We start from the raw sequence: 18382 nt of genomic DNA, 5'->3' as shown, positions 1-18382 counted from the left end.
TTGCCAGTTTAACGGCAGCGTTTTGAAAATCCTAGCCCAAGCTTGTGTCTCCTGAATAATCACTTTCTGTCACAGAAAGTAACACTTTTGAAAATCATATGCACTGTGTTTGGGGAGAAAATTCCAGCTACTGAAGCACTTTGAAACACAGCATCAGTTTTCCAAGTACCCACTGATGGTATTTACTGACTGCAGAAGTTTGCTTTCTTGATGGACAGACAGATCAGTGTTAGCGTGCCAACTGATTTTTACATATTTTAGCGCAACTTTATCATTTTTGTCAAAATAGAAATGCAAATGCTTTGCCATGGTAGAAAACAGTACCTTGGTCATTCAATGCACTTTCTTCAAGTTATTTATGTCCCTAATGAGATTTTTGGCTCTTAGTCACAAAATGTCCAACATATGGCATGCCTTCCTTCTGGTTTTCATAACCACTATTACTTATTGGAGCATATTACTGTTCTAGCGGCTGTAGATTTATTTTCAATACTGGGACATCTGTTCCCTTTCTTAGCTTTTTTGACTTGGCTTGAAGTAGCCAGTTGCTCTTCGTGAGAAAGTGCCTCTTTTGACCTGGTTAGCCCCCCACTTTTTGTTTGGAAAATGATGTGGTTTCAGTTGTAGTGCACAGGGTCCCTGCTAACCAGCTTCCCTGTGCCAGTACTTTTTCCCTAAAACTGTACCACGATTGGCAGCTTCAGCCCCCTGTAAGTCCCTAGTAAATGGTACCCTTGAAACCTAGGGCATGGGAACTGAAGGAGGTCCCCATGGGAAACCTCACCAAGGCCATGCCACTGCAGCTTGCATTCCTTGGTGCAATGAAAAACGACAGTGAACATGGCACACTGCCTCTGGGCAATGCCAACCAGCACTGCCTAAGGTATAGGCAAGTCACCTCTCTAATAGGCAATACAAGCTCTAAGGCAGAGTGCACTATATCTCAGGTGTGGGCATATCTGCATGAGCAGATATGCCCCTACAATATTTGTATATTCCTTAATCTTGTAAATCCCAGGGAAGCTATCGAGCGTACATGCGCTGGAAACTCGACAACTCGAGTTCCCCAGCACCATAATGGTACCAAACAACTCATTGTAATAAATCCACTCTGTTGCCAGTGTGAGATTTATTAAAACATGTACTCAGAAGGCATCTCAGAGGTGTCCCCTGAAAACCTACTAACCCTGGTGTGGTCACGGACTGGTTTTAGGCAGCCTTCCACACACTGACATGTTTCTGGACCCCTGGGTGGAGAGCCTGTTCTCTGGGACCAGACATAATGCACATCCTGGGCAGAGGTGTCGCACCTCCTCCCCTAGGATGGGTCCGTGCTCTAAGTGGGAAGCTTTAAAGGCCTGCCGCCTTTGTAATGTGCCTCAGCCTCTGCTGCTAGCAGCAGATGGTAGCCCCTGGTATACACCTCCACTTTGGGTGGGAAAACCGGTGGGAAAACCTAGAATAGGAGGTGTGCCCACTTCTTCCAACTCCACCCCTAAGTTGGGGAGAGGCTAGGTGAAGCACATCTGTCAGTCCCCGCCATCTTGAAGATGGGAAGACTCCTCTAATAAGGGCTAGGTTTTTGCCCCTCTCCCACAGGAGGGTGACATAGTGTCTATTCTCCCCAGGTAAGGTGCCCATTGACGCTACCAGCTACTCCTCTAAAAGGCCCCTAAATTTAGTATTTAGGTGGTTCCCCCACACTTGGACACTAGATCTGCGACAAACTAAGAAGAAAGAAGACATCCCAGCAGAGAAGCCTGAAGACTACTACTACCTTGGCCCAGCCTTACTGGCCTGTCTCCAGCTTCGAAGAATCTTCAACCAAAAGACGACCTGTCTTGCAGCCGGCGACCTGGGAACATTGCTGCTTTTGAAAAAGACTCAAAACTCCTGTGGATAGCAGACCTGTCCAGAAGAAATCTACTCCAAGGGCTACGGATCCAGCTGGAACCGCAGCTCCTACCCACGCTGCAATCCACGCTCCAAGTCTGAGTGGCTTATCTGTCCAGTGAAGTCTCCCCAGCAATCCTGTTCACACTGACTGACCTCTTCTGATCTCCACGACGGCGCCTGCAGTGTGAATCCAGAGGCTCCCCCTGAATAGGACTGGCTCCGGTAAGAAGACTCCAATGTCGAAATGCACCCCGCACCGAAGTTCCTGGGCGTTGATAAGCTGAACGGGACTGTTCCCCCTGCAACCACCTACACCTGTACATTACCTCTGCTGTGCTTGGTCTCTCCTTCAACCTCTGGTGCCACGCCTGCAGCCTGTTTGCCTACAATAGAATCCTCATTGAAGAGCATTGGGCGCCCGATGCTGAATTTGCACCCTGCACCTGAACGCACCTGTGCTGGTGGTGGTGTATGTTTGGTACTGCTTTGTACCCCCCCCCCCTCCCCTCCCTCTCCTTGTGCTTGACCTAACCCCCAAAGCTTGGCTCCTGCAACCGATCTACTTACCTGCAACCAATCTACTTACCTGCAAGCAGTGTGGCTTTGAGCACCCCAGTTTCATTGAAACACAGTGGGCTGAACTCCGATTGTGAACTCTGCAACAGGCCTCCCCTGTACCTCTAGTGCTCGCCTGACCCATGTACCTTGCTGACCTTTGGTCCCAAAGACTGGAACTGTAAGTGTGATACTTACCTGTTTAACAGCAATATTGTTTAGGCCTAAGGCTGCTCGCCTACACTACCACTAATAGAACACTTTGGGTTTTACATTGAGCCTTGTACATCTTTGGGGAATCACTGAACTCTGTGCACGGTATAACCACCTAGTGGCATACCATATACAGAGCCAACTTCCAACAATATGGGACACAAGCGTGCCTGATTTGAATGCAGTGGTAGAATTGAGAATCTGCCATTTGGTACTCATCCTGATTTGTCTCTAAGGAGACTGGTCTTCTCCCCTTACAGAAGACCCCTAGTTTGCTTATACCGATGTAATTCCAGTGCTGCAGTCCCTTCAGTTTTCCCACCTCTGCTAACGCATCGCTATCCCACACTGATGTTTTACTCGTCAGGACTCCCTTTCATCCGAGAAAACGGTTTGCAGCATTTTCTCATAAATGACGCTTATTCTGCCAATGGTTACTCTTACCATGTTCTCCAAGTTTATCCTGTGCTCTGTAGTATCCTTTATTAATATGAGCAGGTTATAAAAACATTCAATAAAATGGATATTTCTTCTTTCCATTCTCCTAAATAGTTTTCTGTCACTTCTATCTTAATGCACCTGAATGTTTGCTCAGTTAGTTTTTGATTTTCCCTCTCTCTATCTCTCTCTGTTAATCACCTAAACACATCCCATCTCTTTTCAGAAATTTACAAAGCCTATCTTCAGTGAAGAGTCCTACCTGGAGTTGTACCGGAAGCAGAAGAGGCATCTCAATACTCAGCAGCTCACTGCTTTCCGTCTTATCTATGCCTGGAGAGACAAGATGGCACGTCAGGAAGATGAGAGCACTGGGTAAGCCCATTTAGGGAAGGTGGTGTTTGGTGCTTCTCTTTCTGGGAGCGAAGAAGTCTTGATACAGCATAATGGACAAAATGTAGTTGGCATACATTCATTGAATTTGGGGTTGGGTTTATTGTGCCATGTTACAGAATGTGGATCTGAATGAGTAGGTTCACTCCCTGCAGCCTGTCAATCTATATTCTGACCAGCTGTGTAAAACTACTGTCCTGCAAAATAACTCTTGTTATGTGTTGTGGGTTCAGGGGTTGTGTGTGTTGAGTGTTTCCGACAGTACATGGCTCTGGGCGCTTTGAGTTTATAGCCATATATGCTGGGAGGATAATTCTTTGCTTAAGAAATGTACTTTGGTTTAACATTTGGAACTGTGCAGGTCAACAAAGGGCACGTTTAATTATTCCTTAGGGGCCTTTCTATTATTTGTTCGTTACTAATGCGTCTGGTGAACCCTCTAAACTGCTGCACTAATTTGAAGAGGATTACGTATGTTTACAGCTTGTGTATCCACCATTGCTCTGCCTGTATGGCATAGATTGGTTTAATAAACTTTTGCACTAGTAGTTTGTGATTTGACCTTCTCTTCCCTCCCACTCTTTTCTTGCTTCAGGTATGTCCTGCCAAACCACATGATGCTGAAGATCTCAGAGGAGCTCCCCAAGTGAGTACAGGGTTATTATCCCAAACTGTAGGACCTGTGAAAAGGTTTCTCTGAGGTAGCATGATTCTCGCCTGTTTTTAATCAAGTCTGTGAAAAGTTGTAATTGTCTTTGATTGTTGTTTGCTAGAATCTAAATACTTTAAGTTGTACCATGAGGTGGCTAACATAAATTTCTGTGGCCATAACACCCCGTCCCTGCCTACAAGCAACCGGTTGCTGAGTGATGGAAGTTTGGTCGATACCTGCAGTGCTTTATAACAGACTAAAACTCAATTTATTTATTTTGGTTTTATTGAGTGACACTTTACAACCTATCCAAACAAGGGTGTGTAATGTGCCTGTAGTTTTCATAGACTGGCCTTGCCCACACACAGCTCCTGAGAAGCTGGTTGTGACTCAAATCTCTACCCAGTGCAGAATGAGACCTTGTTTTTTTTTTTGGTTTTTTTTAAGGTGCTTTGAGCCGTGACTAGGATTTAGGTGAAATTCATTCAGTCAGTCAGATGCTGGTCGGCTACTTTTCCCCTTATGTGCCACGGACGCTCTGGAGGAAAGTTTTTTACCAAAGTTTACGAAATTTCACCTGATTCCCAAACAACCACAGGGGTACACTTCTAAGGCCCCTCCAGGACCTTTGGGGAGGAAACTTGGAGACTCCTAGGATGTCAGACAGGCCAACAGCAAAGTATAATCCAGGTGCAATTCCTCTGGCCAGCTGGGAATTTCCAGGAAAATGCCTCTTGCAGCGTGTTGTGTCCCTGTAGTCACATAGGTGTTCAGCCAACTGATCCTTGGAGTCAACTTCTTTGTGCTGGGTACAAGTTGGTGCCGTTCCTATCCTTCAGGGCTCCTCTCAGGTCACAGACTGCAGGCCCAGGCCTCTTCTAATTTTTAGCAGGTCCAGAAAGTGTCCTGAGGATGGTAGTATGGGGTGCCACATTTATGTCTGGCACCAGCTAATGGGTGAGGAGACTGCTGGGCACTGCCTAACCAATGGGATAAAAGTTCCTGGGAGTACCCCACTCACTTTTTCAGTGGTTCTTTTTGCCTTATTGCAAGCAGTCCGACAGTGCCAGTCACTCAAAATCTAAGGTGGGAAAATTGTTCTATGCTTGTGCAGAGCCTGTGACTGTCCACCCAGTGTGGCCAGGGTAATGAACAGTCCTCTTATCTGTGGTCACTCAAAGTTGGTTCTGTGGGTAGCTTTCCTCTCACCGGGTGTGGTGCCAGTATGACTATGGGGACAGCAGATTCTGCCTTACCTAGTGTCACCTAATAGTTGTGTTTAACAGGGCAGGCACCTTTGAAGTTAATTAAGTTCCTGTGTCCACTCTGTAGGAAAGTGCCCATTTTTTACATCGTTGCCCCCATTTTTTGCCTAGTAAATGATGCAATTTTTACAGAATTACTGGGTTCCTGCTATCCAGGTCCCCAGTGCCATATCTTTCCCTAAACTGTACAATTGTTCCACCAATTGGCAATACTTTTAGCACCCCTGTAAGTCCCTACTAAATTGCACCCCTGGTACCTAGGGCATGGATGCTAAAGACGATCCTTAAGGGCTGTGGCATGTATTGTGACACCCTAAGGGACCCCTCACCACACTCATGCAAACTGCCATTGTGGGCTCTGTAACATTGTACAGACAAAAGTGAAGACACATGGCACACCTCCTGTGTGCCATGTCTGCAGACACTGCATGCAATATATGTAAGCCACCCCTACAGCAGGCCTTACAGCCCTAACGCAAGGTGCTTTACGTTGATTGTGAGGACATATCTGCATGAGCAGATATGCCCCTGTGATGTCAACATCGATTCTTGGACATTGTCAGTGAACAGGAAAGCAATCTTAAGTATATGTACTGGGCACTGGTGATTAAGAGTTCCCCAGCTATATGATGTCTTCACTGACACCAAAGATAACATCTCGTATTAATAAACCCCACACTGATTCCAGTGATGGATTTATTAATGCATGCACTCGGAGGGTACCATAGAGGTACCCACTGAAAACCTACCAGCGTCTAGTGTGCTGACCGACTGGTGTAGACCAGCCTGCCATCACAGACCGGTTTCTGACCCCCTGCAGGTGAGAGTCCACGCACCCAGAGGGCAGAAAGGATGCCTGCCCGGTCGGAGGTGTCATCACCTCCTGCAAGTAGGATGGCTAATAATCAGCATATCAAGGCAGGAGGCTTCAAAGTCACCGCTGCCTTTCATATGCGACCCAGACTTCCCACCAGATAGCCGAAATGTCACCCCCTACCCGGGTCCCATTTGACACCTGTTCAGGGGGGGGAAATCTTCTAGTCAGGAGTTGTCTTCACTATCAGGCCAGTTCCACCCCTAAGGGTGGCTAACTGATGTGAACACGAAAACTAGAATTCCACCATCTTTGTTTTTGGCGGAATTAGTTTCACTGGGTCTGGGGGTATGCCCCCTCCCCACAGGAAGTGGTCATATAGGGGATGTAGTCACCCTAAAGGTGAGTAGCCCATTGGTTACCACCTTTCACTCCCCTTAACTCCTCTAAATTGAGTATTTAGCTGACACCCCTGATGCCAGGAACTCCGATTCAGTGGATCCTAGAAGAAGAGGTCAAAGAAGAGTTATGAAAACGAGAACTGAAGACTTGCTGTGGACCTTTTGGTGACAAACCCTGCCTGCACCAGTCTTTATAATCGTAAAGAAACCGATTCATCCTGCTGATGAACCTCTGCCAAGAACCCTGGTAGACTGCTAGGCCTTTGCAAATTGCCAGCAATCTCCCTTGGAGTAGAGGAGCTACTCCCCTGTGATCCGGAAGCACCAGAACAGCAGAGTCCGGTTTACCGTGCTGCCACTCCCTGGTCGAACCGACGCAACAGCCACCCAGGAAGAGGTCCAATCCGTACTCCAATGAGACAGAGCAGCCATTGAGGGACGTCCGCTCCGCAGAGACCCACTTCCAGAGTGGCCCAGCTGTCCTGATTTTTGCACCCTCAACCGACAACCGCAAGGACCTGCGATGCACCAGCCCAGTCGACCCAACACCTCTGCATCTGAGCGCACCGACATGGGTTCTTGAGAACAGACTGAGCTGCCCTGCTTCCAGGACCTTTGTGAACCTAGCTCCCGAACTTGTCCCCAAGTACCCCTCAACAGCCTGTTATAGGTGGCCCCCCTCTCTCTCTCACCTTCAGTGTAGCGCGTAAGGATACCGACCCACACCTCTGCACCTGGACGCCTCAGGGCAGGAAAACTCTAACTGCTGTTTGTACTTTGGACCTTACCCCCTTAAGTCCTGAAGGGGACCCCGGAAACCTACTGCAAGGTACTTGTATGCTGTATGTCTTTTTCTCCCATAGGAAAGCATTACTCATAAAGACACATTTAAGACAACATTTTACTTACCTGTGAAATTTGATATTTTAAAAAGTACTTACTTGCGAAGTTCTTGGTATCAAAATTTATATAAAAACATACGTTTGTTATTAAGTATGTGTCTCATTTATTGCCTCTGTGCTTAGCACCCTCCAATGAGTGTAAACTGCTCGCCTACTGTAGGAAACTGTTTGCCTGGTATTGGATGCAACTTTGACTGAAGTACACTGGGATCCCACTAACTGGGTCCCCAGTGTTAGTAGTCTTTCCCCAAAAATTGACAATTATTTCCTCAATTTTATAGCACCCTCTGTAAGTCCCTAGTTAATGGTACTTGGGGCCTGGGGTACTAAAGAGGGTCCCCCAAGGGCTGTAGCACGAATCCTGCCGGGACCCCTCACCAAACGCATGCAAGACTGCCACTGCAGGCTGTGTGTTTTGGTGCAGACAAAAGTGAAAACACGACATGACACACAACCCTCTGTGCCATGTCACCTAACACTGCATGTAGTATTTGTAAGTCACTCCTACAGCAAGCCTTGCAGCCCTAAGGCAGGGTGCTTAATGCTACATGTGAGGGCATACCTGCATGAGCAGTTCTCTTCCAGGGGATCCTCATCAAAGTCATAAGCATTAGAATATTTCCGCCCATGCGCGGGATCCCATGCAACAGTACAATATATGTTCCCCACATATATATATCCATACATCTATACCTATATGTATATATAAGCAACTGCAGCCAATAAACACTAGAGCTGAAATATGCTGTAAGGAATTTCCACTATACATAAAAAAATAGCATTATAAACACGAGAAACAACATTATAACTTGTTTAGAAACTGTTTTAATGCTCAGAAAACAGCAGAAATTCTTATAAATCACTGCAAATACCCAGTCTAATAAGACTGAAAAGCTAACTAATAGCTGCATAGCAAAAAACTGACACCGTGCCTTTAAGGCACACCTGACCCCCCAACTTCCCATCATGCCTTAGGGGTGGCAGTTAGGTCAGTTGTTCTTTCCGGCTCCTTCTGGAAGGATCCTGGCAACAGAGCTCCACTTTTTTCTGAGTTTGTCCGAAAATATTGTCTGTTTTTCAACAGTTTTTTCCCTTACTTCGACGTTTTACATCTAAAGAAGTAGGAGGCTGTCTTTTTTAGGCAGTTTTGGGCATTTTTTCTACCTTAAAATGCCATCTCTTTTCGATCCTTGCCCTGCTTGTGGCAAGAAGAAGGCCAGGACTGACTCTCATAGGGTCTGTATCCTGTGTCTACCGGAGGATCATGATTCCAAGACATGTCCTCACTGCCAGAGCCTGTCCAAGAGAACTTTGAAGGACAGAGAGCGAATTCGCATTTATGGCCTGGCACAACCATCCAGAGGACGATCTCCGGTGAGGAAGGGCTCCAAGAGGCCTAGAGATACATCTAGAAGCAAGTCCTCTCGTCCTTCCACCTCAGCGTCGGGGACCGGCGCTGAGAAAAGATCTTCCGGTAGGTCATGTTTCCATGAGGAGACCTTCGAAAGCGGGCTCGCCGTCGAGAGCAGGTACGTCGTCGACGTCGAAGTCTAGACCGCCATCGTCAACTCTGCGGTGATTGGCGTCGAGAACCAGAGCCTCTCCGCCGTCGTCAACCCGGCGACGATCGGCGTCGAGAGACACCACCCCTCCGCCGTCAATCCGGCGACGCTCGGCGTCGAGGAGCAGGGAACCTCGGCCGTCGTTAACCAGGCGACGATCGGCGTCGAGGAGCAGGGAACCTCCGCCGTCGTCAACCAGGCGACGATCGGCGTCGAGGAGTGTCACCCCTCCGTCGTCGAGGGCACGATCCCCTCCGTCATCGCGACTCCATCAGCGATCGACGTCGAGAGGGAAGAGTGCTCCGCCGTCGTCATCCAGGCGGCGTTCGGCGTCGAGGGTACCATCCACGTCGACGTCGAGAGTGGCAGCATCTCCGCCGGCGTCAAGACGGCGTTCGGCGTCGAGGGAGAGAGGGCCTCCGTCGTCGGCTTCACACCGCCGTTCGACGTCGAGGCGGCATTCTTCGCCGGCTGAACATGGCCACCGGTCCACATCGAGGCGTCGTTCGGCGGCGAGAAAGAAGGCAAAGCCACGGATCGACGTCAAGACCACGCTCGACGTCGAGACAGGCCTCGGACAGGTCGGTGGTCCTGGTGACGGAGTCTGCTTCGCGCCATTCCTCCTCACGCTCAGAGGCATCTCCAAGACCGGCAATTCCACGAGAGTCTGCCAGTCTTCCCCTCAGACTCAAGGGACCATTTCTGCGGTACGACTGTCGCCCAGATGGCTGCTGCCAGCACATCATTGGCAGGACTCAGGGGCTACAAGGAGACTGCGGGAATATGTCAGTCAAGTGCATGACTCTCAGCTGCAACGGTTGGTGGAGGCAGTGGACAGAGCAAGTCCTCCCAGGCCAGCACGTGAGAAGTCGCCTGAGAGCCGGCGAAGCAGATCGCGCTCCCCCAGGCGGGAGGGGCGTTCAGCCGGATCACGGGCTCGTGATCGTCGCCGGGATCGGAGGTCACCATCAACGTCATCTTCCTCGTCCACCAGGTCCTCAATAAGGGACTATTCACCCACGCTATCTGGCAGCCCAGTGTCCAGGGTCTCGCCCATAGACGACACCAACACCTACCATGAGGTGCTGCAGAGGGGGGCGCAGAAGTTGGGGATTGAGATTTCAGTCCCCCAAGTCACCACGTCGGTGATTTTCGAAACACTTCACCAGAAGTCTGCCTCTCGTCCACTGCTGCCTTTGGTCCCAGGGATCATGGAACCCGTCATGGACACCTTCCTCACCCCAGCGACCGTCAAAGCGGTTCCGGCTCGTATCCTCAAAAAATATAAGCCGGCTACCTCTGATCCTGTCTGTAAAAATGGACCCTCCTGCGGACTCCGTAATAGTGGCGGCTGCAAGAAAGGGTCATGCTGTATCGGCGTCCTCTTCCGTTCCTCCGGATAAGGAGAGCAGAACCCAGGACTCCTGGGGGCGCAGGGCCTGCTCGTCCGCAGCGGCTTCCCTCAAGATCTCCAGCGCGGCGGCGCTGTTGGGCAGATATGATAGGGCTCTCTGGGACTCTATGGAGCGGTTCAAGTCCAAGTTCCCAAAGGAGGACCAAAAGGACTTCGAAGAAATAGTCACTGAAGGGTCACTGGTGGCTAATCAGTCGATTAGCACGGCGGCGGATGGTGCGCTGCTCTCAGCCCATTCTTACACACGGCGTATGCGCCAGGAGGTCGTCCTGGTTGCGGCTGACAGGGCTCAAGCCGGATGCGCAGCAACGGATTTTAAACCTCCCGTTCTCTGGCACCTCCCTCTTCGGCACTCACACGGATGAGGAGATGGGGCGCATGAAAACTGAACTGGACACCCTCAAAGCTGTGGGGTTGGAGAAGAAAAAAGAATTCAAGCGCCATTTTAGACCCACCCAACGCAAGGGGCCTCAACAGAGGGTTCAAACCCCTCAGTGGTCTCAGAGTAAAACCCAAGGAAAATCGCAGTTTCGAGGCGGAAAGTCCACCAGGGGCAGAGGTGGACACCAGCAACAGTCCTCCACTACCACAAGAGGAGGAAAGTCATGAGCTGTGGCTTCCTCTACGACCGTTGCCCACTCCAGTGGGGGGGAAGTGCGTCACAACATCTGGCAGAGTGGGACAGCATCACAAAAGATCGCTGGGTGCTGAATATACTGCGAAATGGATATGCGCTACGTTTTCGAGCGCGTCCAAAAGACATACCGCCAAAAAAGTCCCGTCCTCACCACTTAAAGCTGCTCCAAAAGGAGGTGAGGGCGCTTCTGCTAAAACAGGCCATAGAAAAAGTTCCTCCTTCGCAAATCGGAAAAGAAGTGTACTCCCGGTACTTCCTTGTGCCCAAAAAAGATCAAGAGCACAAGTTTCGGCCGATTCTGGACCTTCGTCTCCTAAACAAAGTCATCGTCAAGGAGAAGTTTCGTATGTTGGCGCTTCATCAAATATGTCCACATCTGCAAGTAGGGGATTGGATGTGTTCGGTGGACCTCCAAGATGCGTACTTCCACATTTCAATTGCAAGACATCACCGCAGGTACCTGCGGTTTGTGGTCGGAGGCAAGCATTATCAGTACAAAGTCCTTCCATTCGGGCTCAAGTCGGCTCCACGAGTCTTCACCAAATGTGGTGGCGGCTTGCCTACACAAGCAGGGTCTATTCGTCTACCCTTACTTAGACGACTGGTTGCTGAAGGCTCCATCCCAGCAACAGGTGAGGAAAGACTTCCAGACCTGTCTGAGACAGTAGCACGCTCTCGGCCTTCACGTCAACATGGCAAAGTCCGTGCAGCAGCCCACCCAGACCATCCAATACCTTGGCTCTGTTCTGGACACAAGCGTGGGAAAAGCGTATCCTTCGGGGGAGAGACTGTCTTCAATGAAGCGCAAATGCAGGCTTATGCAGCAGATGCAGAGGCCGTCAGCCCGGCAGGTAGCATCTCTGCTGGGATCCATGGCGTCCTGCATTTTTCTCATTCCCAACGCCAGACTGCGAATGCGACCTTTGCAGCAAGCTCTAGAGGACCAATGGGATCAGTCCACAGGCCGTTGGGGAGATCAAATCTCTCTCCCCCAGTTGGCGAAATCTTCCCTTGCATGGTGGACTCGTCAGGACAATCTGATGGTGGGAGTCCCTTTTCACCAGCCACTTCCGGTGCAATCGGTGGTGACAGATGCGTCGCTGCAAGGTTGGGGGGCCCACATGGGGTGCCTCCAGATACAGGGTCGGTGGTCTACAAAAGAGCAGGGCTACCACATAAATATGCTGGAACTCCGGGCAGTCCGCCTTGCTCTAAAGGCGTTCCTCCCTGCAATCAAGGCCGATTCAGTCCTGGTGCAGACCGACAACACCACGACCATGTTCTACCTGAACAAACAGGGCGGGACTCGGTCACGTCCTCTTTCCCTGGAGGCACAGGCGATCTGGCACTGGCTGCTCGCCCGGAACCTCTCGGTAGTGGCAGTGCACCTTCCGGGGGAGTTGAATCTCAAAGCAGACGCACTCAGCAGGCACTTCGAAGATCAGCCAGACTGGGTGCTACACGACGAAGTGGTGGCGGACCTGTTCCATTGTTGGGGTCGTCCAGAAATCGATCTGTTTGCAGACGACGAAAATTCAAAATGCCACGCCTTCGCGTCCAGATTCCACCGTCCAGGGACCAGGGGAAATGCTCTTTTGATGGACTGGTCAGGGACATTTGCCTACGCCTTTCCGCCCCTGCCTCTGATTCCGAAGGTGGTATCCAAGCTGCTCAGATCCGACATGAAGATGATCCTCTAGCTCTGGACTGGCCGCGCCAGTGGTGGTACTCGGACCTTCTCCATCTGTCGGTGCGACCTCACAGGCGACTGCCTTGCAGGCCGGACCTGCTGTCCAAGATGGGCGGGAGGATTCTGCATCCCAACCTTCCCTCACTGAACTTAACAGCATGGCTCCTGAGGTCCTGCAATACGGACATTTAGGTCTGCCGCCTGATTGCATGCATATTCTGAAAGAAGCGAAGCGACCCTCCACAAGAGCGTCTTGTGCGTTTAAGTGGAAGAGGTTTTTCATTTGGTGTAGAGAGAATCACCTTGATCCTACGAAGGGGCAGGAGGATGTCATTCTCCCTTACCTTCTGCACTTAGCGAGATCAGGCTTAAAGTATGCATCAATCAGGGTCCACTTGTCTGCCATTACAGCGTACAGGAGGTCTCCCAATCAACCTTCTTTTTTCCAGATGCAGGTGGTCAAGGACTTCTTACAGGGGTTGAAGAAAGTTTACCCCCCTGTTCGAAACCCTTCTCCTCCGTGGGAGTTGAACTTAGTATTGTCCAAATTGATGGGCCCACCTTTTGAGCCAATCCACGGAGCTTTCTTGCAGCATCTGTCTTGGAAGGCCGCTTTTCTGGTAGCCATTACATCGGCACGCAGTGTAAGCGAAATCCAGGTGCTGTGTACTAAAGAGCCGTACACAGTTTTTCACCAGCACAAAGTGGTCTTGAGGGCACATCCATCTTTTCTCCCTAAGGTAGTGTCTGATTTTCATATTAATCAGTCCATTTCTCTTCCATCCTTCTTCCCGAACCCAGTGACCCCGGCTGAGCGGTCGCTTCATTCCTTAGACCTCAAGAGGGTACTTAAATTCTACCTAGAAAGTACCAAAGGCATTAGGAAGACGGATCAACTATTTGTCAACTATGGCGCCATGAGAACAGGCTTCCCAGCAGCTAAGAGATCCATTTCTAGATGGATTGTTTCCTGCATTACCCTAGCCTACCAGCTGGCGAAAAGGCCCTTACCTTTGGCCCCTAAGGCTCATTCTACTAGGGGGAAAGCGGCCACAGTAGCTTTCTTGCATGACGTTCCAATGGCAGAGATTTGCAAGGCGGCCACCTGGAAATCGGTTCATACCTTTACCAGGCACTACTGCCTAGAATCCGATTCCAGGGCGGATGCCCAAGTAGGCCAAGCCTCCTTGAGGAACCTTTTTGGGTAGCTTGGTCTATCTAAGCATACTGTTCATTCTCTGTTTCTTTCCTTTGCCCGCAGGGGGATGAGGTGAGGCTCGCTATTCTATTCTAATGCTTATGACTATTGATGAGGATCCCCTGGAAGAGAAGGATTAGTTACTTACCTGTAATCCTAGTTCTCTTCCAGGGGTATCCTCATCAAAGTCATAAGCAACCCTCCCGCCTCCCCGGGCAAAGGTGTGCTATCTTTTTCAGAGGTTATTATTTCTTTGTGCCATGAATTTTCAGTCTCCGCAAAGAACAACTGACCTAACTGCCACCCCTGAGGCATGATGGGAAGTTGGGGGTCAGGTGTGTCTTAAAGGCACAGTGTCAGTTTTTTGCTATGCAGCTATTAGTTAGCTTTTCAGTCTTTTTAGACTGGGTATTTGCAATGCAGCCTGGGAGCTTCCTATGCTTTCAGTGATTTATAAGAATTTCTGCTGTTTTCTGAGCATTAAAACAGTTTCTAAACAAGTTATAATGTTGTTTCTCGTGTTTATAATGCTATTTTTTTTAGGTATAGTGGAAATTCTTTACAGCATGTTTCAGCTCTAGTGTTTATTGGCTGCAGTTGCTTGTGTATACATATAGGTATATATGTATGGATATATATATGTGGGGCACATATAATATACTGTTTCCGGGATCCCGCGCATGGGCGGGAATATTCTAATGCTTATGACTTTGATGAGGATACCCCTGGAAGAGAACTAGGATTACAGGTAAGTAACTAATCCATATGCCCCTGTACTGGTTAATTATTGCCAGTGCAAGGGAACAGGGAAGACATTTTAAAATATGTGCTGGACACTGGTGAAAACGAGTACCCCAACTACATGATGACTTCACGGAAGATAGGGATGTTTGGTATCAAACATCTCTTATCAATAAACCCACTCTGATTCCAGAGCGCACCTGAAAACCTACCAGCCTCTAGTGTGTTGGCTGACCGGTCTCTGCAAGCCTGCCACAAGAGACAGATTTCTGACCTCCCAGGGTGAGAGACTTTGCTCTCAGGTCAGAAACAAAGCATGCACTGGAAGAGGGTGTAAACACCCCCTCCCCTAGGATGACCTACTGATTAGCACTCCCAGACCAGCTCCTGACTTTGAAATGCAAATTTGGCTCCCCTCACAGGAGAGGAAGCTGACCCCTCCTCCTCCGCCCTCCACTTTCCGGAGCCCTTTGGGACCTGGTCAGGCAGGAAATTAGCTAGTCAGGTATGCGTGCGCCGGCACCCCCTCCCGATAGTACCACCCCTAAAGTGGCCTATCCTGATGTGGGTACGACTTTTCAGAAGTGACCATCTTTGTGTTGGCACACTTCGGAACACTCGGACAGGATTATGCTCACTTTCTACAGGAAGTAGTCATATAGGGGGCGTAATGACCTCAAGAGAATGTAGCCCATTGCCTACTACCCTACACTCCCCTTACACCCTTAAATTGAGTATTTAGGGGAGTCCCTGGTACCAGGAAATAAGATCTTGCCAACCTGAAAGACAAAGAAGGACGTGAAGAGTCGCATCCTGTAAGAACTGAAGGCCCAGTTACTGACCTGGCACCAATCCCGCCGGCCTGCCTGCTGACCGACAATTGTGCCTAAAGTCAACGTGTCCTGCAGCTGCTGAGTCCCCAAAGCCCGGGAGACCTGCCAGCACTTCACCCAGGAACCAAGACCTCACGAGAAGTAGCGGACCTGCCAAAGACTCCTGTGAGGACATTGTGACTGCAGAAACCCGACACCTGAAGACCCCACTACACCTGACGCTCCAATCCTGATTTGAAGTGGGCCTACGGTGTCATCGTGGTAACCCCAGTCCTCCAGAGACCGAGTCCACTTTGGTTTCGCCCTCAGGGAACTCTCCGACATTGCCTGCAGCCTTTGCACGCAGGCCCCCACGACTGCGACTTCTCCCGGTAAGATAAACCTGATGCCTAAAGACACCCCTTCACCTGTTGCCCCTGGACAGTGGAGAAGAGGACCAAAGGTGTCCCTATGTCCCGAGCATCGTGAGGCCGGAGCCCCATGTTGGTTCTGCTCAACTGGTCTACCAGTCAGAGCCTGCAGCCTCTACGCAGAGCGTGATCCCCATTGAGAAACAATGGGCACCCCAAGCTGTTTTGCATCCCTCCACCCAGCCGCCCTAGTGCTGCTGGTGGTGTTCTGCTGGTGCTGCCATGGACCTTGCCCACAACTCACCTTAACTCCTGGAGATTGGTCTTGCAAGTCGCTGTACTGTACCTGAATGCCGATTTGACTTTTCCTCCCATATAATAACATTTCAGCTTCTAAAAATTGAACAGTCGACTTTTTGAACTGAAAGGAATTTCTATTTAAAAACGTACTTACCTGATCACATTGCTTCTGGTGACTAATCAAATATAAAGATACATGTTATTTTTATAGATTGGTATGGATCTCCATATTGTGTTGTGGGTCTCATTTATTGACCAATGTGTGTATTTTTAGATGTCTTGCACTCCTCTGTGATGAGTAAGCCTAAGGCTGCTCAACCACACTACCCCATGGAAGAGCACCTTGGGATTGCCATAGCAAACCCCGTCAACTAATATGGGAACCCCTGGACTCTTTACATGATGTATCTCATTTTGATACATCATATAAAAAGCCAGCTTTCTACACCCACACTACCACAAAAGAGGGCCTTTAGTGTCATCAGTTTTGCCTCTGTAAACCAATAAGGGTTGTCTGGACTCTCTGCACAGTGTACCTCGTTTTGGTGCACTATATAGAGAGCCAGCTTCCTACAGACTCCAACTCGGGGAAAACACCTCCCCATTCCCAGACCATTGTTTCGGCTTTTGGAGCAGTTTTTACACCTAATTCAGGCCCAGTACAGGTTGAGCGGTTACTGGAGAGCTAATGCAAATTATCCTCCAGCTGCTTCAAGCAAGATAAAGGGAGCTTTCTAAAAGTGACATTTCCAATGTATTTAATATAAATTCGGCTCTACCATCAGATTGGCTTTTTATTAAATATCGAAATAAGACTTTGAATGGAGGCTTTAGCTGGTACTGGTCAAAAGTTATAGAATTAAGTGTATAATCCATGCTTTGACTTTTCCTATGTGCCAGTTAAAGCCTGACTAGTAACTATCTTTTTGGGCCTAGTCACTTGAGAAACCTGCAATTTCTAATACCACAAATGTTCCACTCTTAAATATTATGCACCCTACCTTGTGGGCAGCAATGTGCGCTTAGGGGTAATGTATTTAATATTTAAAATCACGTTTTCCTATCTGTCAAAAGGGTGATTCTGACAGGTCTGGGTGGCTGGGGTCAAGCTGCTGCTGCCAGGTTACACAGGATAGACCAGAAGCCATGTTTATACTGCCACTATAGTGGGTGGCACAATAGGTCCTGCAGTCCACAAGTGGCATGTACCTTTCTATGCCAGGGGTGTATTCCTGCACCATAAACTCTGGCCTTATAGGAAAGTTAAATTTGCCAATCCCGTTTTAAGCCAATTTCTACATGTTTTAGGGGGTCAGACCACATACACTAGGGACTGGATAACAGTTTCCCAATGTTGGAGTTCATGGTTACCAGCAGGTGAGTCTCCAAAAACAAATGAAATACTGATACTGACCACCAAAAAATGGGTCACTTTGCAACTCTAATGATTACATTTCTTATTTTTCTGTGTGAAGGTTGGTTTTATGAATGCTCATTGTGACTTTCACTCGTGACAAATCGTATAGAAGATTTCCTAATAAGGCACCAGAGTGCGACATGCAGTTGCAGCCTTGTTATTTATGGAGTGAGAGAAAAATGCGAGCAGCGTATTTTCGTGAAGGCACTGTTCGAAACAAATTCTGCATTAACAAAAAGAAATGGTAATTTGCTTTGAACAGTCTGTAGGTTTCGGTAGCATTGTCTCTGCACTGACTCATGGTAACAAGTATATCTTGATCAGTTAAAGTTTTATTGTATATGACTAAAATCGTCAGAGCAGTAGAAGCACCCGCCTGCTTGTTTGCATTATAAACTTTCTTGTGGTTTATAGGGTATAAGGCTGGAGAAACACAGTGGAACATTCTTTACTAGTTTATAAACAAAGGAAAGGTGCACGTTTTGCTTCATTTGGACTATACCGCCTTTCCTGGCTAGATACACAAGTGCTTTCCTTAGACTATGTTCTTACCTTGCTTACTATCAGAATTTCATCCCTTTAATGTTCAATTCATGCAAATAACTGGAAATCTCCAACTGCAGCTTCAGGAGACATTTACAGTAGTCATTATTATTAGAAGATGAATCCAGACTGTAATGAGCACTGTTGTACCTCAAGCTAAGTATTCCT

The 18382-nt window shown here is 48.7% G+C and overlaps 1 protein-coding gene across 1 annotated transcript in view; it reads left to right on the top strand.

Moving 5' to 3' along the window:
- EXOSC10 (exosome component 10) overlaps positions 1-18382 on the top strand; it is a 207905-nt gene that overhangs the window by 88345 nt on the left and 101178 nt on the right. The window contains exons 12-13 of the mRNA XM_085609870.1: positions 3329-3477; positions 4091-4141. Coding sequence (XP_085465996.1) covers positions 3329-3477; positions 4091-4141 — 200 coding nt within the window. The remainder of the gene's footprint in view (positions 1-3328; positions 3478-4090; positions 4142-18382) is intronic.

This window comes from Triturus cristatus, chromosome 1_2, assembly GCF_964204655.1.
Source record: "Triturus cristatus chromosome 1_2, aTriCri1.1, whole genome shotgun sequence".
Taxonomy (NCBI): Eukaryota; Metazoa; Chordata; class Amphibia; order Caudata; family Salamandridae; genus Triturus; species Triturus cristatus.
Note: the sequence above shows the minus strand (reverse complement) of the source record. Positions and strands in the feature narration are given on the sequence as shown.